Raw genomic sequence first — 24,855 nt, 5'->3', positions numbered from 1 at the left:
CTGCCAATGCAGGGGACACGGGTTCGAGCCCTTGTCTGGGAAGATCCCACATGCCGCGGAGCAGCTGGGCCCGTGAGCCACAATTACTGAGCCTGCGCGTCTGGAGCCTGTGCTCCGCAACAGGAGAGGCCGCGATAGTGAGAGGCCCGCACACCGCGATGAATAGTGGCCCCCGCTTGCCACAACTAGAGAAAGCCCTCGCACAGAAACGAAGACCCAACACAGCCATAAAAAAATAAATAAATAAATAAAAATTAAAAAAAAAAAAGAGATGATGAAGCTTGAAATAAAAAAGAAGGGACCAATTTGAGAGAGATTTAGGCAATGTGGTTAATCCTAGTTTCAAGAGGAGAGGGGAGAAAGAAGACAAAGATGATTAGGAAGGTTCTGGGTTGGGGGGGGAATAAATGAAATAGGAAACGAGGATAACGGGGCACGGGGATGAGATTGTGAGAGTGGTTTGATATGGGTTGATTCTGAAGTGCTTGTGGAACCTTCAGAAATGTCTATAAGGCTATTGAAAACATATTCCAGGAGCTTAGGAGAAAAGTCAGGGCTGGAAACAGAGATTCTAAACTCTGAAAGCAACTTGCTCATATTTTGGAATCCTGTTTCAGTTCTGGAAGCGCCTTACATATACCTGGCCACTACAATCTGATCCAACTCCTATTTCACAAATGAGTAATGAGCTAGGTGGTCACAAATCCCCAACGTTTGGAACCCAATTAAGGATATAATTTGAGCCAAGGAAAGTGGAGAGTGAAATAAAGCCAGTTAGCAGTGTTTTGGTTAAGACAATATCCACATTGTGTTAGCCTTGCCATACATGTTCTTGGAGTCCCTGCCCACTCCCTCCAGCTGCTGCTGAGGCTGCTTTATAGCTGCAGCCTTTGCCCTGCCCCAGGGCCTGCTTTCCACCAGCAGCTAAGAGAAGGGGAAGATGTTTTCTACTGGTATCTGAAGTGTTCAGATTGTATTTTCCACACAACAATGTCATAAATAGTGGGACGATTTCTAGACTGGTTCTCTTAGGACCACAGTGCATGCAAATCAAAAAAATGCACAGAAAATATTTTTGAATCTCTTCACATATTGGGAACTACCTGGATTGTTTCAGTGTCATTTAGGAGGTGATCGTTGGAGATACGGAGATTTTTATCTGAATAATAAACTATAATGACTCATTTGGCTACTAATGGTGCATACTTTTTAAAAATTTCAATCAGGGACTTCCCTGGTGGTCCAGTGGTTAAGATCCTGTGCGTCCGCTGCAGCGGGGGTGGGTTCGATCCCTGGTGGGGGAACTAAGATCCCGCATGCTGTCCGGTGTGGCCAAAAAAAAAGGAAAAAAAATTCCAAGCAAAAAGCAGACTCATGAGTCACTAAAGTCAAAATAATAACATAAGCACTTCCATCTAATAGTTCTGTACTCTTGAGCTGTCTTTTTATTAAATTCTCATTCCTCTTTTAGATGTTGATGTTTTGAAGAACGTGTCTTCTATCATTTGCATGAAAGGAAGTGTTACCAAAAGCTTGGCCTCTCTGTATACCGGTGCCAAATCAAATCCTGGAGACAGAGTTTTGGGTGAAGTAGAAAAGAATAGCTTTATTGCTTTGCCAGGCAAAGGGGGACACACCAGGCTTCTGCCTCGAAAAACTATGTGTCCCAACCCCAGAGGGTTTGATAAAGGGTTTATCTGACAAGATTAGAGCGTGAGCAGGGCTTGCACTCACTTAATCTCGTCTCAGGTGGTCGTCTCTTAATCTTTTGTGTTCTTTTTTTTTTTGGCTGCGTTGGGTCTTCGTTGCTATGTGCGGACTTTCTCTAGTTGTGGTGTGCAGGCTTCTCGTTGCGGTGGCTTCTCTTGTTGTGGAGCACAGGCTCTAGGCGCACAGGCTTCACTAGCTGCAGCACGTGGGCTCAGCAGTTGTGGCTCACGGGCTCTAGAGCGCAGGCTCAGTAGTTGTGGTGCACGGGCTTAGTTGCTCCGCAGCATGTGGGATCTTCCTGGACCAGGGCTCGAACCCGTGTCTCCTGCATTGGCAGGCGGATTCTTAACCACTTCGCCACCAGGGAAGTCCCTTGTCTCTTAATGTTGATGAGCTTCTCTGGTCGCTTTAATCTCGCCTCAGGTGGTTTCTCGGCTGCTCCTTCCTTGATTAGCAACTGTTCAAATCTGCCCTTTGGAACTCAGGGAAGGTCACGGAGGCTGGAGTCTTGCCTATAAGAAATGGTGGACAAAAGGAGGCCTCCGTGCCCAGGCCTCACTCGCTTTCAGTGCCTGGGGGCCCCACAGGGCCCTACTCGTTTCCAGAAGGACCACAGTAGCATGTTGATTAGAACCAGCCCCGAACCTGTGCTTCCTCTAGTCTCTGCCTCTCAGTCAACAGGGCAGTCATCCTCCAGGCTTAAGCCAAAACAAGTCAGTATCCTTGATTCCTTCCTTCCCCTCACTACATATATCCAATCCATCATCAAGACCTACTGATTCCACCTCCCAAATCCACCTGAAATCCATCCCCTTCTCCCCATCTCCTCTGCCACCGCCCTAATCCTAGCCGCTGTCTGTTCTAGCTTAGACCACTGCAGTAGCCTCAGGACTTCTCTGGATTCCATTCCTGCTTTTCTCCAGTCCAGTCTCCATAGACAGCAGCTGGAACTTTTAAAACATTCTCTAGATATTATCCCTCCCCTGCATCAAAACCATTGCTCTTAGCATAAGAATGAACTTGACAGGCACTTACAAGGCCCTGCATGATCTGGCTCTTGATTTTCTCTCCGACTGCATCTGAAACTCTTCCCCTTTCCTGGCTGTGCTTCAACCCTACTGGCCTCTCTTCTTTTCCTTAAACAGCTAAGCTCCTTTCCACCTCACAACCTCCACACGGTTGTCCACATCTGCATGCTGCCCTAGTTCTGATGCTTGTTCTGTCTGTCAAGCTCAAATGTCACTGCCTCAGAGATGCCTTCCCAGACCACCTGATCTAAATCGTGTTTATTTGCACTGTGGTCCTTATCACATAACCAAAATGTCGTTGTTAATTTTTTTATTATTATTTATTCTGTGATCCTCATTAAAATCTAAGCTCCATGAAGGTAGGGACCCTGTTTAAACAAAGCACAAAACAGTGCCTGGCGGGCTTCCCTGGTGGCACAGTGGTTAAGAATCCGCCTGTCAATGCAGGGGACACGGGTTCGAGCCCTGGTCCAGGGAGATCCCACATGCCGCGGAGCAACTAAGCCCATGCACCGCAACTACTGAGCCTGCGCTCTAGAGCCCGCAAGCCACAACTACTGAGCCCACGTGCCACAACTACTGAAGCCCGCATGCCTAGAGCCTGTGTTCTGCAACAAGAGAAGCCACCACAATGAGAAGCCCACGCACCGCAATGAAGAGTAGCCCTGCTCGCCGAAACTAGAGAAAGACCGTGCACAGCAACAAAGACCCAACACAGCCAAAAAAATAAATAAATAAATTTATTAAAAAAAAAAAAAAATTTAGTCCATAACAGTGATCATCTCAGATTGTTAATGCCTGGAAGGTAAGGATGCCTATTCAATCATATCAGTTATCTCTTGTGTTAACAATTTGCCACAAGCTTTAAACTAGTTAAACAGCACACGTTTATTATCCAACAGTTTCTGTGAATCAGGAATTTGGACATGGCTTAGCTGGGTCCTCTGCTTCAGGGTCTGTCAACAAGGCCACATTCATGGTCAGACAGGACTGGGGTGTCATCTGAAGGCTCAACTGGGAAGGATCCACTTCCACACTTGTGTTGGTTGGCAGGATTCAGTCCTTTGAAGCTACTGGATTGAAAGCATCAGTGTCTTGCTGGCTGTTTGCCAAGGCCCCTCTCAGTCCCTGTCCGTGTGGGCCTCTCCCACAGGGCAGCTTGCTCTGTTAAAGAATGTAAGCCCAGTAGGCAATACAGTCGGCTGGCGTGATCTCATTCACTGTCCTCTCTAAGCTAAGCTTTGCTGTATTCCACTGGATGGAAGCAAATCACAGGGTCCACCTACACTCAGAGGGAAGGGATTACACAAAGGCATGAACACCAGCAGGCAGAGAGCACTGGGGGATGTCTTGCCTGCCATATCAACTAAACTGACTTTGTGCCACTCCCAAATACACTCTAAATAAAGAATTTGAATGGTGTTTTGATTAACTTCCTTTTTTTTTTTTAATATAAAGGACTCCAAAAAAATTTTTATGGGTATTCAAATGGTATTTTTCTTTCCTGAAGTGGATCTAAGGAACTCTATGAACAAATCCGTATTTTAAGGAAGAGTTTCTGGGTTTGTTTGTTTGTTTTTAACTTCAAGGAAACATAGTATACTTTAGTATTTTTTAAGGTAGAGTACCAACTCCTTTCTAAAAGTTTATTAAAGTATGATTTCTACAGTAAAGTGTACAAATACTAAGGCATCTGTGCTTGTTCCCCAACTCTGGAGCACGCCTACTGAGTGGAATGAAGTTTTATCCATGTACACGCCAATGTAATTATCACTTAAATCAAGATGTAGAAAATGTCCATCTCCCAGCAGGCTTCCTCCCAGCGGATAACCCTCTATTGCCCCAACACCACCATTACCTGGTAATCACTCTTCTGACTAGTCCACTATGGACTAGTTATATCTGTTTTTCAACTTCAAATACGGTATTTACCCTTGTATCTAACTTCTTTCACTCAACATTTCATCTGTAAGATTCTCTATGTTGTCAGAGGTAAGAGTCACTCTTTTTCATTTCAATGTGGTACTCTATACTACGATGATATATCTTTCTCCTATTGTAGATACCACAGCATATCTTTCTCCTATTCATGGACATTTTGGTTGTTTCTAGTTTGGGGCTTTTGTGAGTAATGTTGCTCTGAACATTCTTGTACATGTCTTTTTGAAGATATAAGCAGTCTTGGGTATATACCCAGGAATGGAATTGCTGGGTCATGTGTATACCTATATTTGACTTTATTAAGTCCTCCCAAATGGTTTTCAAAGTGAGAGCACCAATCTATATTCCACTCTATAGGTGGGTTCCAGTTGCTCCACATCCTCATCAACACTTGGTATTATCAGTTCATTTAATTTTGGCCAAAGGGTAGTATCATAACGGAATCTTGTTGTAGTTTTCATTTGTATTTCTCTGATGATTAATGACTTTCAGCCTTTTTCAATATGCTGATTGGTCATTTAGATATCCCCTTTTATGGAGTGGTTACTCAAGTCTTCTGCCTACCTTTAAATTGAGTTTTCAGTCTTATTGACTTGTAGGAGTTTTTAACATATTCTGAGTACAAGACCTCTGTCATTTGTATGTATTGCAAATATCTTCCCCATTCTGAGGCTTGTCTTTTCACTCTTAATGTTGTCTTGAGAAATCTTTGCCCACTCCAGGGTTACGAAGAATTCCTCTTATGTTTTATTCTATTCTAGAAGCTTTATTATTCTGACTTTCACATTTGGTCTAAGATCCATCTCAAAGTAATTTTGTATATACTGTGAGGTAGAGGTCAAGGTGTTTTTTTTTGGGGGGGGGTTGTTTGTTTATTTGTTTTTAATATATAGATCTCCTAATGACCTGCAGAATTTATTGAAAAGACCATACTTTCCCCATTGAATTGCAATAGGGCCTTTATTGTAAATCAAGTGATTGTAAATATGTGGATCTGTTTCTGGACTCCTTATTCTGTTCCATTGATCTATGTGTCTGTCTTAATTACTGTAGCTTTATAATAAATCTTAATATTTAGAGTGAAGTCTTCCAGGTTTGCTGTTCCTCAAAACTGTCTAGACTATTCTATATTCTAGGTCCTTTGCATTACCATATATATTTCAGAAACAGATGATCAATTTCTACCAAAAAGAGAGAGAGAGGGAGGGAGGGAGGGAGGGAGGAAGGAAGGAAGGAAGAAACACACTGGGATTTTGATTGGGACTGCATTGACTCTATAGATCATTTTGGAGAAAAATTGAAGTATTAAGAATATTGAGCTTTACAAGCCATTAACAGTATATCTCGGGACTTCCCTGATGGTCCAGTGGTTAAGAATCCGCCTTCCAATGCAGGGGACGCAGGTTCGATCCCTGGTCAGGGAACTAAGATCCCACCTGCTGTGGGGCAACTAAGGCCCAGCACCACAACTACTGAGCCCGTGCATTCTGGAGCCCATGCACCACAACTACAGAGAAGCCCATGTACTGCAACAAAAGACCCCACATGCCACAACGAAGATCCCTCGTGCTGCAATTAAGACCTGACGCAGCCATGTAAATAAATAAATATTTTTAAAAAACAGTGTATCACTCCATTTATTTCATTTTTAATTACTATCAGCAGTGTTTTTAAATTTTCAATGTAGAGGAGGACTTATACATCTTTCTTAGCTTGTCCCTAGCTATGTTATTGTAAATGATACCAGCTCTTTATAAGTAATATAGGAATATGCTTATCCAAAATGTAGGTATATATAATAATGTCTATCAAAATTACAGGTATATAGGACCTACTGTACAGCACAGGGAATTATACTCAGTATTCTGTAATAACCTATAGGGAAAAGAATATTAAAAAAATAGATATATATGTATGTATAACTGAATCACTTTACTGTACACCCGAAACTAACACAACATTGTAAATAAACTATACTTCAATTTTAAAAAAGTTACAGGTATATACAGAGGAGGCTTAGCAGTGACAGGCTGGCCTACTCAGATTTGGGGGGGGGCGGGATTTGACTTCAGGGAGCCTAATTATAAAATGACACAATGGATCAAACCAGAAATACGAAAAGTCACCTTAAAGTAAATGCCTCCTAACCTACAAAGACCTGGGAGAGTGAATATATTAATATATCTGAAACAAGAACATGTCAAGGGGAGTCACAGGGGTAAAGATCATCGCTGCCCATCCAAACGATGTCTGGGAAAGCGCATCTTGTTGGCAAGGACTAGAGCAGCGTGGCCGGCACGGCAGGGATGGATCTATCAAGCCAGCCAGCACTCATGCCTTGTCTTGGTTTTGCATTCACCAGGCACTTCTGATCATTTGGCTTCTCCTATAACCTGCTTCCAAGAAGAGAATGTACTGCTGAAGTGGGTGCCAGTCTCAGCTCACTCAGCTATGTTTCTCATTGTAAATAAATTGGTACTCTGTCTTCTCTGCTGGTCTCTTAGGAGATTTGTTAAGACATGTCAGCATCTCAGGGTCCTATCTATCCTTAAACGCTACTGAGATCACTCTTCTAAACTTGCATGGCTGAGGGCCAGACTCCATAGCAAATTCACCAAAATTGATGCCACTTAGTGAAGCATCTTGGTGACCCTCAGAGTTACTTAAGTGTTCTGTCACAGCCATATAGAAATGTAAATAGACTACGGACTTTGTTGAATAACTAGAGATTTGATTTAGTTATAAAAAACATAGCTGTGTAGCAAAATTTCAGCTAAACAGCTTCATACACTGATATTTATTGTACCTCTACCATGTGCTATGCAATTTTTTAGTCTGTAGAGAGACAGAAAAACAAAACAAAATCCCTGCCTCCATGGAGGTTACATTTTAGTGAGGTATATAGACAATAAGTACATGGGCATATAAAATGATGTCAAGTGTCAGCAGAGAAAAGGAACAGCGTGGGATGTCATTGGGAGGACAATCTGGGGGGCCTCTCTGAGGAGGTGATATTTGAGCTGAGCCGCGGATGAAGTGAGGGTGAGCCACGTGGATATGTGGGAGCCAAGTTTTCCAGGCCAAGGCCCCAACACGGAGTGTACTTGGCAATGAGGATTTTAGTGAGGGGGCAGTGAGGTCACGAGGGGTCAGACTGTATGAGGCCTCAAAGGCCCAGGTCAGGACTTTGCCTCCCCGTCCGTGTGAGATCGGAAGGCACTGGGGGGCTTTAAGCAGATCTGACTTGTGTTTTAACAAGATTTCCCTGTTGGGATGTTGACAGAAGTCACGGAAAGGAGCAGGCCAGGACAGTAATGTTGGAGGGGTAGGAAGCAGACAGACTTCGGATATGTTTTGAAAGTTGGGCCAATATGATGCACTGATGCATGGAATATGGGGTAAGAGAATAAGAAAAGAACCAGGGATGCCTCCACAGTTTAGGGCCTGAGTGGCTGGAAGGATGGAGTTGCCAATACCTGAGATTGGAAATTGTGGGAGCAGCAGGTGAGGGGAAGGGCATCACTGGTAACCGGGCTGTAAACAGGACCGCAATTTTGGGCCCGTGGTTGGAGGAGGATGTGGAGGTCTAGGAGGGTTTTTTCATTCGAATTGGGTTTTTGTCTTGTCTTGTTTTGACGTATGGGATTTAGGAGAATAAGTTTGAAGCTAAGGGTGATGATCCAGAGGACAGGGAAAGATCAAGCTGTGAGAGAGAAGGGATGATTATAGGAGCAGAATCGGATTATGTGAGAAGAGGTGGGATTCAGGGCACAGGTTGATCTTAGGTGGGAGCACAGACAGTTCTCAGCAGCAGAAGGGAAGGCAGAGGTAGGTTTGCAGTGGGAGGATGTAGAAGTTCTCTTTTGATTGCATGGGTTTTCTCAGTGAACTAAGAAGCAAGGTCACGAGATGTAACCATCCTGAAGGCATGAAAATGTAACTATCATAAAGACCAGTGATTTCAAACTGTCGAAAACGTATTCTCTTTAGTTACTTAGTGTTTTCGATTAAAATAAGGATCAAAAATAGTGCAGTGAAGTAAAAGAAAAATAGGTAAATTGGACTTCATCAAAATTAAAAGTTTTTGTGCATTAAAGGGCATTATCAAGAGAGTGAAAAGACAAGCCACAGAATGGGGGAAAATATTTGCCAATCACATATCTGATAAGGGTCTTCTATCCAGAATATATAAAGAACTTTTACAATTCAGTAACAAAAAGACAAGCCAAATAAAAAGTGAGCAAAGGACTCGGATATAGATTTCTCCAAAGAAGATACACAAATGGCCAGCAAGCACATGAAAAGATGCTTGGTTACAATGTGATACTACTACACACCCACGAGTCTGGTAGTTCCCCATACAGAATTACCGTATGACAATATTTCCACTCCTAGGTTTCTACCGAAAATTGACAACAGGTGTTCAAACAGGAAGTTGTACTCAAATGTTCATAGCCGCTCTATTCACAACAGCCAAAAGGTGGAAAGAACTTAACTGTCCATCAACACATGAATGATTAAACAAAATATGGTCTATCTATACAGTGGAATATTTTTCAGCCATAAAAAGAATGAAGTGAGGCCCGTGAGACGCGAGTAGGAGCAGTATACGGGGTAGTTGTCTCCGAGGGGCGGCAAAGGAGAAGGATTAGCCATGTCGTCTTTGATCAGAAAGGTGATCAGCACCGCGAAAGCCCCAGCGGCCATTGGTCCCTACAGTCAGGCTGTGTTAGTCGACAGGACCATTTACATTTCAGGACAGCTAGGCATGGATCCTGCAAGTGGACAGCTTGTGCCAGGAGGGGTGGCAGAAGAGGCTAAACAAGCTCTTACAAACATGGGTGAAATTCTGAAAGCAGCGAGCTGTGACTTCACGAATGTGGTAAAAACAACTGTTTTGCTGGCTGACATAAACGACTTCAATACTGTCAATGACATCTACAAACAATATTTCCAGAGTAATTTTCCTGCAAGAGCTGCTTACCAGGTTGCTGCTTTGCCCAAAGGAGGCCGTGTTGAGATTGAAGCAGTAGCTGTCCAAGGACCTCTCGTGACAGCATCACTCTAAGTGGGACCACTGTTATTTAGCCTGGAATTTTAATAATGTTTTTAAATTAACGTCTTAATTTTTACAGTATTTGTTGGAAAGTGTAAGCTTGACTGAAATATCTGAAGTTATTATGGAAATACCATATAATAAGGGGAATTGAACATGAGCTGAAGATAATGATGAATCTAGTTACTGATGTTATAAATTACACTTCTGTAACACTCATATTACTGGATGTGGGAAAAGAGACACGCATTACATAGCTACTCAGAAAAATAAAAGTAAAGGGAAATAGCATGTAGGAAAGATGAGTTACTATTCCTTAGAAATAATAAAGAGCACACCTAATTCAATTAAACTCTATTAATTTAATGATGTGAACTATTTAGTTCTCATGTCAGATACATGATTCTGCTTTTACTTGAGTAAAATTAAAGCATTTAAGTTTGAATGGTAGAGGTAAAGGAGAAGAAACTGGACCAAATTTTATATAGATAATATTTTTTAATGGAAATAAAATAGCATGCAGATTTTCCTTTGTGTGATTCTGTTCACTTATTTTTTAACAGTTTAATGTATACACTAAATCCTATTACCTAAATAAAGGTGGGGGAACTATAAAAAAAAAAAAAAAAGAGAATGAAGTATTGATACATGCTACAACATGAATGAACTTTGAAAACATGGTAAGTGAAAGAAGCTAGACACAAAAGGCCACATATTGCATGATTCCATTTATATAAAATATCCAGAATAGACAAATCCATAGAGACAGGGAGCAGATTAGTGTTTGCTAGGAGCTTGAGGGGAGGGGATAATGGGGAGTGACTGATTAATGGGTACACGGCTTCCAAGTGGGGTGATGGAAAAGTTCTGGAGCTAGATTGTGGTGATGAGTGGACAGTATCATGAATGTACTTAGTGCCACTGAATTGTACACTTTAACATGGTTGCAATGGTAAATTTATGTTTTATGTATTTTGCCACACAAAAAAGTAGTGCAGTTATATTCAGATTTCATTATTTAAAGAAATGAAATATATATGCCATTAAGATAAACCTAAACTGATTTCTCATCCAGTGTAATTCTGGGAATTATAGGATTTTTAGAGCTGAAAAGGCCATAGGGATTGATTGTTTATGCCTATATGGTAAAGTTAGTTTGTTAAAAATATTCAGCAACTTTCTAATTATCACAGATATTAAAATTTATTCATCTTGTTACATGAATTTTTCTACCAAGAGGTTTAGAATTCTCTCTGACTCATGGGTTGGGCGCTGACCTTGAACTCAAAAAGCAACCTTGCAGAAACCAAACATGTCTGACTTACTGTGACTCAAAAAGCATAAACTGTTCTAATTTATTTCCATTTCTACCACCACTGGTACTGGGGACATAACAAATCACATAAGTTCATTAGCTTACATGTTAGAATAATATATAGTCTGATTTTCTTCATGCTGTAAATTAAATTACTATAAACATTAGTGTACAGAATACTCAGACTAAGAATGAAATATTAAATCAATATTTATCCCATGAGCTATGCACAGATACTTTAACAATTTACCTCTCAAAATATGGTTTTAATGAAGTAGTGACTCGTTGCCATAGAGCTTTTTATAATAAATCTACTTAATAAAATATTTGTTTGCAGGGAGAAAAAAAGAATTTCCCCAAAACTAGAAAAGCATTTTTTAAAGCAATTTTTCAAATTACAATGTTAAAGTCATCTCCAGCTCTGTAAAAGTATATGACATGAGGTCTTTAAAATTTCACTGCATTTCAGGATTGTTCTTGAAGAGATACTCTGCCTGTAATTGAGAAAAAAGAAAAAAAAGTCAACAATTTAGAATGTACTATTAATTTAGAATTTAGAATTAATAGTACATTAATTTGTACTGTTAATGTTTACAATTTAAAAATGAAAGTGCAGAAATTTTTTGCTTTCAAATGAGTAACAAAAATCTTATTATAAACTGTGATGAAGGTATTAGAGGCTATTTCCCAAATAACCAGACATACAATTTCTCTGTCTCAACTGGCTTTTCATTTAGATTTGGGCATATTTTATTTTCAAATTGATATTTAAAAAAAGCCTTAAATCTCTTACCAGAAAATCAACAGGATCATCGGGTCTGATCTTACAACACTCATTCAGACCTTGCATAAGCGTTGGCATAACGTGGGTCATTAAATAGTTTCTCAAGGGAATAGACTGGGCCTCCAGTAATTCTTTTTCTTCTCTTTTAACTTCCTCTAGTCGTTTACTCTACAAATAGAACATTCGGGGGTGCAGTAAATAGACGGAAAAAGAAGAACGGTTTCATACGACTCACCCCAGAGTGCACTAGAAGTAGATACTGCTATAAATGTTCATCATGTTATGATAAAGATGGCATTTCCAATTGACAGGGAAAAGATGTAAATGGTGTTTTAACAACCGCCTAGTCATATAGAAAATAATAAACTGGACCCCTACCTCACTTCTTTTTTTTTTTTTTTCAGCATGATTTATCTTTATTAATCACCCCTTTTGTTCACTTTCTAATTACTCAGGCAATCCAAATCCCTCTAGGACAGGCAAAAAGATGATGATGATGATGATAATGATGATGATGATGGTGATCACGATGATGATGATGGTGGTAATGATGATGATGATCCTACCTCACTTCTTAAACCGAAATAATTTCTAGCTGCCCAGATGAAGCAAAGTGAGAGAAAGAGAGAAAGAGAGAAAGGAAGAAAGGGAGGAAGGAAGAAAGAAAGAAGAAAGAAAGGAAGGAAGGAAGGAAGGAAGGAAGGGAGAAAGAAAGAAAGAAGGAAAGAAAGAGGAAGGAAGGATCACAGAATCATAGAAGTGCTAATAGGGACTTCCCTGGTGGTCCAGTGGTTAAGAATCCACCTGCCAATGCAGGGGACATGAGTTCGAGCCCTTGTCGGGGAAGATCCGACATGCCGCTGGGCAACTAAGCCTGCACGCCACAACTACTGAAGCCTGCGCGCTCTAGAGCCTGTGCTCCGCAACAAGAGAGAAGCCACAGCAATGAGAAGCCCACGCACCGCAATGAGGAGTAGCCCTCGCTCGCCGCAACTAGAGAAAGCCTGTGCACAGCAACGAAGACCCAATGCAGCCAAAAAAAAAAAAAAAAGTGCTAATAGAAAGTCTCGAAGGTATTGATCTGGTGGGCTTGTGTTATGCTCAGCATACAGCCCCCCTCTCTCAGGACTAATAATTCCAGATTTCCTTTGAGAAATCTCCCTTCTCAGTCTAGTGGATTGGGTGGGACTTAAGCCCATCAGTCCAGCCCACTCCTGGCCATGGACATTAGTTAAATGTGCAGCCAAAAGACAATAAACAAGATAAAGATATAAAATACATACTGCCTTAGGTAGAATAAATGCAAAGAGGGAAATTTATTTTTTTTGTTTTTGTTTTTTTTTGGCATGCAGGATCTTAGTTCCCCCACTAGGGATTGAACCTGTGTCCCCTGCAGGGGGAAGCGAGGAGCCTTAACCACTGGGCCTCCAGGGAAGTCCCAAGAGGGAAATTTAAAAGTATAGAAAGGGATAGGACATGCTATGCAGTGGGGCAGGTGTTGAAATTTTAAATATGGTGTCCAGGAAAGGCCTCATTAGAAAGATGACTTTTAGCAAAGACTTGAAGCAAGGGAAGAAGTTAATCGCACAGATGGCACGTTGTTTAAATGCACGGAGATATTAGAGGCAGCCAGGTCACAGAGGACCTTGGGGACCACAATAAGGAGTTTGGACTTTCATCTAACAGTGATGAACAGCCTGTGAAGAGTTTAAACAGAGAATGGACGTGGTGAATCTGTATTTTTTTTTTTTTTTTTGGCCCTGCCAAGCAGCATGTGGGATCTTCCCTGCCAGGGATGGAACCTGTGCCCCCTGCATTGGGAGCACGGAGTCTTTTTTTTTTTTTTTTTTTGGCTGTGTTGGGTCTTCGTTTCTGTGCGAGGGCTTTCTCCAGTTGCGGCGAGCGGGGACCACTCTTCATCGCGGTGCGCGGGCCTCTCACTATCGCGGCCTCTCTTGTTGCCAGCAGTTGTGGCTCACGGGCCTAGTTGCTCCGCGGCATGTGGGATCTTCCCAGACCAGGGCTCGAACCCGTGTCCCCTGCATTGGCAGGCAGATTCTCAACCACTGCGCCACCAGGGAAGCCCGGGAGCACGGAGTCTTAACCACTGGACTGCCAGGGAAGTCCGGATCTGTATTTTATTTTTTGTTTTTTTAAATAAATTTATTTATTTATTTATTTATTTTTGGCTGCGTTGGGTCTTTCTTGCTGCGCCGGGCTTTCTCTAGCTGCGGCGAGCGGGGGTTACTCTTTGTTGCAGTGCGCCATTTTCTCATTGCGGTGGCTTCTCTTGTTGCGGAGCATGGGCTCTAGGCACACGGGTTTCAGTAGTTGTGGCACGCAGGCTCAGTAGTTGTGGCACACGGGCTTAGTTGCTCCGTGGCATGTGGGATCTTCCCGGACCAGGGCTCAATCCCGTGTCCCCTGCATTGGCAGGTGGATTCTTGACCACTGCGCCACCAGGGAAGCCTGGATCTGTATTTTAGAAGGATCACCTGGCAGCAGCAGGGGAACAGATTGGAGATGGAGCGGGTTGAGCTGGGGAGACCAGCCAGAAGGCACCACATAATTCTGGCAGCCTGGTCAGGAGAAGGGAGCCCTGCAGGTGGATGTGAGTGCTGTTTTAGGAGGCAGAATAGATAAGACTTGGATTTGGAGTGATTTGGAGAAGAAGGGTAGAATGAGGCTGACCACCCAAGTTGGATGGGTAAATGGAGGAAAACCAAATGAAATCACCAGGTTGACAGGCAGCAAAATGGCACACTTTTACAACGATGTGTATTGTTAATGCTATGTCAATGGCTAGTTGTTATTATCGTTATTATTTACCCTAAGCAAAAGACCGGGGCATCTTTTAAAAAATGGTACATATGAAAGAAATTTAAAAAAAAGAAAAAAGAAAAAAGAAAAAAATGGTACATATGACAAAACAAACAGAAACAAAAAAACAACAAAAAATTGTTTGGGGTTTTTCCATGACATTTCTCTGTTAGCCGGATGGGAAGTGCGAGAGGCCTGAATGGTTTTGCCAGCCCCCATCCCCCATCCCCCAGCCCCCACCCACTCCCCTGCCCCTACGCATGCGCACACACTCACCCACTCCTCCCAGCGAGCGATCTTCTCTGCGGTCTCCGCAGCCTCCTTGTGCTGTCGCTCTGCCTCTTCCATGGCTTCCTTGGCCAGCCGTTCCTCGGCAGCCCTCCGCTCCTCTTCTGCCTTTTCTTCATCCGTTAAACCATAATTGCGAGGCTCCCCAATCTCTTTGATGAGCTGTCTGATAGCAAGTCTGTTCTGAGCGTCTTCGAGTCTTCCTACATCTTTAAAAACCACAAGAGAGGGAGAGAGCAATACAGACTTTTATAATCTGGTCCTGGGGCTTCCCTCGGGGCGCAGCGGTTAAGAATCCACCTGCCAGTGTAGGGGACACGGGTTCGAGCGCTGATCCGGGAAGATCCCACATGCCACGGAGCAACTAAGCCCGTGCACCACAACTACTGAGCCCACGTGCTGCAACCACTGAAGCCCACGCGCCTAGAGCCTGTGCTCTGCAACGAGAAGCCACCAATGAGAAGCCCGCGCACTGCAACTAGAGAAAGCCCACGTGCAGCAAGGAAGACCCAATGCACCCAAAAATAAACTTAAAAAATACATATAATCTGGTCCTGCCTGCAATCTATTCTGAGTCCATTTTTGGGAAAATTCTATTACTGTAATCTTGTGATGGTAGATTGTGTAAATTACCATATGGGGGTTTCCTTTTCTAGTTACCAGCACAGTTTAGAATTTCTGGTCTCACTGGCAAATATCAGACTGGTCTCTGGGAGTCACAGGGAGCAAGACTGGGGCTCAGGTCTGAGCTGTGACAGTCGCCGCTGATGTGAGTGGATGGAGGGGGGTGTGGACCTCCTCAAAAGGAATGAGTTCTCCACCCCGGGAAGCATTCAAGCAGAGACTGGGGCACTTCACTTGGGGGTTTCCACAGAAGGAAGTCCTGTACTTGGAGGGGTGACCTCCAGGTTTCTTTTGTTTTCTGTTTCTGAGGATCAATGATTCTGGGATACTTTCTTTTTTTTTATATTTATTTTAGCCACGTTGGGTCTTCATTGCTGCACACGGGCTTTCTCTAGTTGCAGCGAGCTGGGGCTAGTCTTTGTTGCGGTGCGCGGGCTTCTCATTGCGGTAGCTTCTCTTGTTGCAGAGCACGGGCTCTAGGTGCGAGGGCTTCAGTAGTTGTGGCCCGTGGTCTCAGTAGTTGTGGTGCACGGGCTTTGTTGCTCCGCGGCATGTGGGATCTTCCCGGACCAGGGATCGAACACGTGTTCCCTGCATTGGCAGGCGGATTCTTAACCACTGCACCACCAGGGAAGTCCTGATTCTGGGATTATTATTTTATTTTATTATTTTATTTTATTTTATTTTATTTTTTTGGCCGCACCACACGGCATGCGGGATCTTAGTTCCCGGACCAGACCAGGGATCGAACCCGTGCCCCCTGCAGTGGAAGCACGGAGTCTTAACCACTGGATCGCCAGGGAAATCCCTAGGATACATTTCCAATTCATAAAAAATTAACTGTTTCAGTTAGCCTACTTGAATAGAAAAAAGTCCAAACTCCAGAATACGTGACTAATGTTAATATCAAGACCAAAAGAAGGAGAAGGAAGAGGAGGGGGAGGAGGGGGAGAAGGAGGAGGAGGAGGAGAGGGAGGAGGAGGGGGAAAAGGAGGGGGAGGGCAGGGGAGGAGAGGAGGAGCTCTAAGCCTCCCAGTACTCCAGGATCCAGATGCTGTCTCAGCTGGTTCTGGGGGATGAAGAGAGGCCTCGGGAGGTCCCAAAAGTCAGCCTGGCTGCTAAGCTTCCACCAGGCTAGCGGTTTCTCACCAAACCCAGAGGAAGAAGAGGTGTCAAGACCCAGAAAATCAGAAAGGAAGTTCAGGGGTTCATCAAGCCAAGGGGAGGAGAAACAGCTACAACAGATCAGATTTGGAGGCAGGGACAGTGATGATGGCGGTGAGGTTAATGAGAGATCGTATTCACTGGGTGCTTGCTGGGTGCTCAGCTCTGAGTTAAGTGTTTACAGGAAACAGGAGGAATGCGATGAAGAGCTATTTGATTTCTGAGTAGCTAAGGGGCAAGCTGGCTGGTCTGAAGGCCAGGAGGGGCTCTGTGAAGAGCACCAGTGCCCTGCAATGCTATGGGGACAGAACGCTGCCCCCAAGGACACTGGGGAAATGGACCAAAGCAGCTGTCAGCCAACCACATATCTTTCAAGTGCCCTTTAAAAAATGCCAATTTGGTAAAAAATTTAAATTAAAATTAAAAATTAAAAACTAAAAATAGGGCTTCCCTGGTGGCGCAGTGGTTGAGAATCTGCCTGCCAATGCAGGGGACACGGGTTCGAGCCCTGGTCTGGGAAGATCCCACAGGCCGCGGAGCAACTAGGCCCGTGAGCCACAATTACTGAGCCTGCACGTCTGGAGCCTGTGCTCCGCAACAAGAGAGGCCGCGATAGTGAGAGGCCCGCGCACCGCGATGAAGAGTGGCCCCCACTCACCGCAACTAGAGAAAGCCCTCGCACAGAAATGAAGACCCAACACAGCCAAAAATAAATAAATAAATATTTAAAAAATAAAATAAAAAAATAAAAATAAATAAAATAAAATAAAAAATGCCAATTTGGTATTCAACTTCATAATATATCCGCATGTGTTCATATGACAATAACACCCGCCACACCACCAAATCCTCAAGTAGACAACTCCTCTGTCTTATCCTGTGACTTCCCAGGCCCCGGGCGCACGGTTATGCTGACCCGCCCTCCCCCAGCCCTCTGAAAGCGTGCACCCGGTTGGCCGGGGGTCCTGACCCCGGGCAGTGTTGCTCCACTTGCAGGTTATCCTTGAGTTTATTTCGTACCAATGTGTATCGGATGGATTTCAAGTTCGTCAAAGTAGTTGAGGACAGTCTCATCTTCAGTGTTGATGTCCCGGTAGTTGCTCAGAGCCCGGAGGAACTGGCCCTGGCTGTAGTGGGTCCCCGCCACGACGCTCTCGGGGAGATTCATCACCCGCTCCTTGAGGAACTCATCTGAGGCATCCAGCGAACAAACGAATTCTGGAGAGAAGGAGAATCTCGTGAGTTAACACAGTGACTGCGGAGCTTGCAAGCAGGTGCTGGTGGACGGGCCACTGCTCGACCAAATGTCTGGTTACCAGGTGGGATCTCCTGTCACGGCAAAGGGCCTGACAAGTTGGCCTTCCTGCTGCCTCTCATGGAGGACAGATGCATGCCAATCACCCATGTTTCCAGAGGCCACACTATGAAGCCCAATCAATGGGCATTTTGTGAGATCTATTATGTTTCTTTCCCTTCCTTCCTCCCTTCCTTTCTGCTTCCCTTCCTCCCTTCCTTTCTGCTTCCCTTCCTCCCTTCCTTTCTGCTTCCCTTCCTCCCTTCCTTTCTGCTTCCCTTCCTCCCTTCCTTTCTGCTTCCCTTCCTCCCTTCCTTTCTGCTTTCCTTCCTCCCTTCCTTTCTGCTTTCCTTCCTCCCTTCCTTTCTGCTTCCCTTCCTCCCTTCCTTTCTGCTTCCCTTCCTCCCTTCCTTTCTGCTTCCCTTCCTCCCTTCCTTTCTGCTTCCCTTCCTCCCTTCCTTTCTGCTTTCCTTCCTCCCTTCCTTTCTGCTTCCCTTCCTCCCTTCCTTTCTGCTTCCCTTCCTCCCTTCCTTTCTGCTTTCCTTCCTCCCTTCCTTTCTGCTTCCCTTCCTCCCTTCCTTTCTGCTTCCCTTCCTCCCTTCCTTTCTGCTTCCCTTCCTCCCTTCCTTTCTGCTTCCCTTCCTCCCTTCCTTTCTGCTTCCCTTCCTCCCTTCCTTTCTGCTTTCCTTCCTCCCTTCCTTTCTGCTTTCCTTCCTCCCTTCCTTTCTGCTTCCCTTCCTCCCTTCCTTTCTGCTTCCCTTCCTCCCTTCCTTTCTGCTTCCCTTCCTCCCTTCCTTTCTGCTTTCCTTCCTCCCTTCCTTTCTGCTTCCCTTCCTCCCTTCCTTTCTGCTTCCCTTCCTCCCTTCCTTTCTGCTTCCCTTCCTCCCTTCCTTTCTGCTTTCCTTCCTCCCTTCCTTTCTGCTTCCCTTCCTCCCTTCCTTTCTGCTTTCCTTCCTCCCTTCCTTTCTGCTTCCCTTCCTCCCTTCCTTTCTGCTTCCCTTCCTCCCTTCCTTTCTGCTTTCCTTCCTCCCTTCCTTTCTGCTTCCCTTCCTCCCTTCCTTTCTGCTTCCCTTCCTCCCTTCCTTTCTGCTTCCCTTCCTCCCTTCCTTTCTGCTTTCCTTCCTCCCTTCCTTTCTGCTTTCCTTCCTCCCTTCCTTTCTGCTTTCCTTCCTCCCTTCCTTTCTGCTTTCCTTCCTCCCTTCCTTTCTGCTTTCCTTCCTCCCTTCCTTTCTGCTTCCCTTCCTCCCTTCCTTTCTGCTTCCCTTCCTCCCTTCCTTTCTGCTTTCCTTCCTCCCTTCCTTTCTGCTTTCCTTCCTCCCTTCCTTTCTGCTTTCCTTCCTTCCTTCTTTTTTTTTTTTTAATAAAAACAGCAGAAATTGTAAATGCAAATCTCTAATAACCCTATGATACCTGTCATCACCTTGCCACTTTTCCAGTACAATATCACAGGCTCTCAAAGAGACTCAAGGCTATGAGGGAAATGCTTTCATGGCTGATTCGCCAACTTAATAAAAATAGAGACTCCCCTGGGATTTTAATTTTCCATGAGTTGAGCTCTTCCCTCACTTCATGCCATGGGCTATGAAACATCAATGTTCAGTAAAACATGGCCAATGCTTATCGAATATTTGATACACGGATCATATTAATGACAGTGATCACTTCACCCACCTGTGATTTTCTTTTAAACTGTAAAAGCAGCTGTTTCTCCAGCGCCTAGTACAAATTCAGTGGATATTTGTGGAGTGAATGAATGAATGAGTGAATAATTAAAGTGTAGATCTGTGTAATAAGCATTCTAGGCGAGTTACTGTTCTCAGCTGTTCTCAAGAGGACCAGAGTACCCTGGTGCCCAGATCAGTAGCCAGGTGTATCGAAAATAACTTGCTGCCTATAAGAGCCTGGCAAAGATTGGGACTGATTTAATCTTTATTCTAAAATTGTATTGGTTTGCCACATAAAAATGCCATTCTCACTTAACTGCATTCTAATAAGCTTTCTTGAGTGGGTGAGAAAAATAAGTGTATCGGGTAGAGTCCATAGTGGGGTGCTGACCAGGGGGCGTGGAACACGTGTGAACTTCATCTGCTTTGTGTGAAAGCAAATAGTGAAAACAAAGGCTGAGGACAGAGCTTACGGAATAAGATCCTATAAACTCATAATCATTGTCTGATATTACCACTCTTCTGACCTATTTTACTTTAGTTTCAATGCTCATCTTTCACCATTTGATTTGCACGAGTAGCTATATTTTTCAAAAGAAAGGAGACACCTGGAGCCCCACATGCTGGTACAGTACTTAAATTGAAATTATGTCAATAAATTCACCAGAAATTGAATCTATTTAAGCTCTATGATCTCAGACATGTAGATCAAAACTTAATAATTCTGTTCATAATCTAAGAATTTCATGATGTAATACTGTATCTTTTTTTCCAGTGATTGGGGGATGGAAGATTCTAGTTAATAAAATATTGCAAATAGTAAGTGATATACTTGGCTTCTAATTTTCAGAGTTTTAATATGATGAAATATATTTCCCACTAGATGATATATTTTTATAAATTTATTTATTTATTTATTTTTGGCTGTGTTGGGTCTTCGTTTCTGTGCGAGGGCTTTCTCTAGTTGCGGCAAGCGGGGGCCACTCTTCATCGCGGTGCGCGGGCCTCTCACTATCGTGGCCTCTCTTGTTGCGGAGCACAGGCTCCAGACGCGCAGGTTCAGTAGTCGTGGCTCACAGGCCCAGCTGCTCCGCGGCCTGTGGGATCTTCCCAGACCAGGGCTCGAACCCGTGTCCCCTGCATTAGCAGGCAGACTCTCAACCACTGCGCCACTAGGGAAGCCCTAGATGATATATTTTTTAAAGTCCTTTCTCTGTTGTGATTCAGAGAGAACTTCAAGATTTTGCAGTATCTTAAGATAATTATTCAGGACATCTACTGTCCTTGAACTGGCTGACTGTAGATAATAAGGAATAGATTTCTGCTTGATGAGATTGTATACAACAAAGAGGTCTATCTGGAGCCATGTGAAAAATCTATGTCTTAACAAATTTTTCCATACTCATCACGTAGGTATAGCTTTAAACTTGTCTTCTTCAACTAACAGATCTGAAAAGAATCAAAATGGATATACGCTAAGAGTGATAAAATGCAATGATTTATCAATGAGAGATAATACCACCTAGGACTGAATTACTGTACAATCAAATGTTTCATCATTCAAATCAAGCACTGATGCTGATATTAAGCATGCTTATTATTTTCTGTATCTTATGATGTTTTTGTTTACAGACCTAGGGAGAGAATGCCCCTCCCAGGGCTACTTCTGAAGATAGTAAACAGTTCACTTGGAGTGAGAGCACGCCTCACATATGCAAGCCAACCACGCCCTTTATATAACTCAGATAACAAGCCAATATCTCTCCTGCCTTAAATCATCCCAGGGCCAGGACCAGGCAACTAGAGACCAAAGCCCACTGCAACTACTCACACTAGTCAATCCTCTAAAAAAGCTGTTTACTCTGCCCTGCTTTGCCTTTCCCATGGAAACCCCAAGAAAGGCTGTGTCCTAGACTTTCCCCTGCCTCCTGACCAAGCTTGGTGCTTCCCCATGTGGCCCTGCATGGTTGCCACACTTCCTTTTCTGAGGAAATGTGAGTAATAAATTCTTCTTTCAATGGCATTAGCCTCACGTGTCTCAGTCACTGCCACAAACTAAAATCCCACAGCACAGATGAGACAATGATCTGATTTCTTTCAGGAAGATAGAAAATAATGACAATTTCTAGAAAGAGGCTAATTGAAAAGAACAGACTAAACATTCCGAAGAGATAACATCTTAGACATGTTTGGACCGTATCCGACGAAGAGAGGGCAGCCCAGTGGATCAGGACTAAGAAGAATGCATCATTTTACCTCTTGTGTTTCTATTTTCCTATCTTAGGGAGGGGTTTCATTAATTCTGGTTTTTGGAGGCAGTGGCATGAGAAGACCTGAGTTTGAATCCAAGCCCTGCCGTTTACCAGCGAAGTGGACTTGGATTAGTCTCTGGGCTTCAGGCTCTGGATCAAGTAAACATGGGAGTAATCCCTACCTCACAGGCTCGTGGAAAGGCTCAATAAGCTCCCATCTTGTGTGGTGCCTGGTGCGTGACAGATGTTGGGTTGGGGTGAATTTTATCCAGCTGCCTCAGGGGGAACAGGAGGGTTTACCATGGGGTTTGCAATGAATGACTATCGCCCAGAAGTGATCAACTCTCATAAACTGGACAGACCTGGTTATTTAGACTAATCAACTTTACTTTTTAACTTTTTCTCTGAGGCAAATACATAAATTAATAGGAAATCTAAGACAGCCCATTCCTCCGGCATTTCATGTTCCTGCCTCAGGCAAACAGTAAATATCCATCCTTGACGATGACTACTCTCTGATGGTCTCTGCTTCCAGAAGCTCCATCACAAGCTGTGCCTGGACCAGGAGCAGGAGAGGATTACAGCTGTGAACCGACTCTCCTGGGGACTTTGACACAGTGAGCAAGCAGGCCCTTCCAAGTCACAACCTTGGGCTAAGTTCCTGAAAATAGCTGTTCCTGTATTTACCATATGACCAAAACTTGATTAAACCTCATGCAAACTGATAAAAAAAGAAAAAAAACCTTTAAAGTTCATGGCAAAGTCACAAGAAATGCCTGCTAAGTACTCAGCAAATCCTTTTTTGTGGAATAAGTTGTTTATATTTCTCTTTCAAGGGTATGTTGTGAAATATGTAATAGGATAAACTTGCTGTGGAGTTAGGGAACCGAGCAGCTTTTTCCTGCCCAGTCTCAATTCTGGATTCTGAATGTCCTCCAGAAAAGATTATGGCATGGCTAGCACCTGAAGCAGAACAGAAAGGAGGGGCAGTGATCTAGTCCCTGGGGGTCTTGCCAACTGACTCAGAAGCCAGGACACTGTACAGCACAGGGAATAGAGCCAATATTTTATAATAACTACAAATGGAGTATAATCTTTAAAAATTGTGAATTACTATGTTGTACACCTGAAACTTATATAATATTGTAAATTAACTATACCTCAATTTTTTAAAAATACAGAAAAAAAAAAAAGAAGTCAGGGCACCAACAGATTAGCACCAACAGCTAATCTTTTGCTCTCTTACAGGAAGGAACAGCAGAAATGAATGCTTTCAAAGGGACTTCTGTCCATTTCAGAATTTTAATATCCCTGATATTTACCCCCAGTGACTTCTTTAGTTTGGAAGTTTGATTTTAAGTGTATCGTTTTACTTTTTTCCTAAAACAAACAAACAAAGCTACTTTATTCACATCAAAAAGATTGTTCTGGTACAAAAGAGATATCAAATGGCATTCCTTTAAATATGACCTTGGAGAAGTATTTTAAACTTACCAGGTATGATTAATTTATCAAAGGGAAACATTTTGCCTCTGGCTTCTTCCTCTTCCTCTTCATCGTCTTCTGGTAAAACAAAATATGCATCGTCAAGTTTACTACATATTATTACTAAGGATAGTGCAAAAAATTTTAAATATTTTGGGACTTCCCTGGTGGTCCAGTGGTTAAGACTCCGTGCTCCCAATGCAGGGGGCCTGGGTCGCTCTCTGGTTGGAGAATTAGATCCTGCATGCATGCCGCAACTAAAAAGTCCGCATGCTGCAACTAAGAACCGGCCCAGCCAATAAATAAATAAATAAATAAATAAATAAAATTATTTTAAAAATAATTAAATATTTTAACTAGTAGTCACTAATGAAAACTAGCCATAACTAGGACAGCCTGCATTTTAGATATAGTCACTCCGATTTTTTTTTTTTAATTGTGACTGTTATTACTCTGAACAATAAAGCTGCAACTTATTTGAATGTAAACATTCAAAATAAAGGTAACACCCACACTTACGGCTGAACAGGTCTTTGGCTTGATCATAGGTCTTTGGGAATCCATCCAAAATGTAACCTTGATTCTTGCAAGGCATGGATTTTAGCTTTTCTTTTATAAATCTAATTATATATTCATCTTCTAGTCGACCTAATAAAAAGAAAAAAAAAATTACTGTGCAGTCACATTCTACATAACGAAATTGAGTTATTTGTAGTGAAGTGGATGGACCTAGAGTCTGTCATACAGAGTGAAGTAAGTCAGAAAGAGAAAAACAAATACCGTATGCTAACACAAATATATGGAATCTAAAAAAAAAAAAATGGTCATGAAGAACCTAGGGGCAAGACGGGAATAAAGATGCAGACCTACTAGAGAACGGACTTGAGGATACGGGGAGGGGGAAGGGTAAGCAGGGACAAAGTGAGAGAGTGGCATGGACATATATACACTACCAAACGTGAAATAGATAGCTAGTGGGAAGCAGCTGCATAGCACAGGGAGATCAGCTTGGTGCTTTGTGACCACCTAGAGGGGTGGGATAGGGAGGGTGGGAGGGAGGGAGATGCAAGAGGGAAGAGATATGGGGATATATGTATATGTATAACTGATTCACTTTGTTATAAAGCAGAAACTAACACACCATTGTAAAGCAATTATACTCCAATAAAGACGTTAAAAAAAAATTTAAAAAGTAAAGTGATCTCAAAAATTCTTGTGTAGTCAAAATCACTATTGAAAATCTCTTATTTTTGCATTAAAGTGAAAAATATGTGGTTTTGTATTTTGAACACAACACATGAACTCTCGTGCCCAATAAAGTAGGAGAACCCAGTGAGCTTGTCTGCAAGAAAGAACAGAATGGGATGTTTATGTCTGCACTTCCAGAATGTTCTTCCGTGGTCACAACTTTTGGTTGAAGTTGAATGAGG

At 43.1% G+C, this 24,855-nt stretch overlaps 2 protein-coding genes across 5 annotated transcripts in view; one reads left to right on the top strand and one right to left on the bottom strand.

The window, feature by feature from the left end:
- Positions 1-9,264: 9,264 nt before the first annotated feature.
- LOC133085698 (2-iminobutanoate/2-iminopropanoate deaminase) lies at positions 9,265-9,894 on the top strand. The gene has a single exon (XM_061182876.1). It carries the CDS (start codon positions 9,334-9,336, stop codon positions 9,745-9,747), a length of 414 nt encoding a protein of 137 aa, XP_061038859.1. The 5' UTR covers positions 9,265-9,333; the 3' UTR covers positions 9,748-9,894.
- A 1,611-nt stretch (positions 9,895-11,505) lies between these two features.
- The window catches only part of AK7 (adenylate kinase 7), a 55,973-nt gene continuing 42,623 nt past the window's right edge, over positions 11,506-24,855 (bottom strand). For 2 of the 4 annotated variants that reach the window (XM_061182871.1, XM_061182873.1), the window contains 6 exons: positions 23,945-24,073; positions 23,435-23,503; positions 17,751-17,948; positions 14,931-15,151; positions 11,844-12,002; positions 11,506-11,544 (listed from right to left, as the gene is read on the bottom strand). In XM_061182871.1, coding sequence (XP_061038854.1) covers positions 11,506-11,544; positions 11,844-12,002; positions 14,931-15,151; positions 17,751-17,948; positions 23,435-23,503; positions 23,945-24,073 — 815 coding nt within the window. The remainder of the gene's footprint in view (positions 11,545-11,843; positions 12,003-14,930; positions 15,152-17,750; positions 17,949-23,434; positions 23,504-23,944; positions 24,074-24,855) is intronic. The other 2 variants (XM_061182872.1, XM_061182875.1) reach the window with 2 other exon arrangements.

This window comes from Eubalaena glacialis, chromosome 2 (genome assembly GCF_028564815.1).
Source record: "Eubalaena glacialis isolate mEubGla1 chromosome 2, mEubGla1.1.hap2.+ XY, whole genome shotgun sequence".
NCBI lineage: Eukaryota > Metazoa > Chordata > Mammalia > Artiodactyla > Balaenidae > Eubalaena > Eubalaena glacialis.
This window is presented reverse-complemented; position numbering and strand designations above follow the sequence as displayed.

Coding starts and splice junctions, on each gene's coding strand:
- LOC133085698 (XM_061182876.1), top strand. CDS start 9,334: ATGTCGTCTTTGATCAGAAAGGTGATCAGCACCGCGAAAGCCCCAGCG.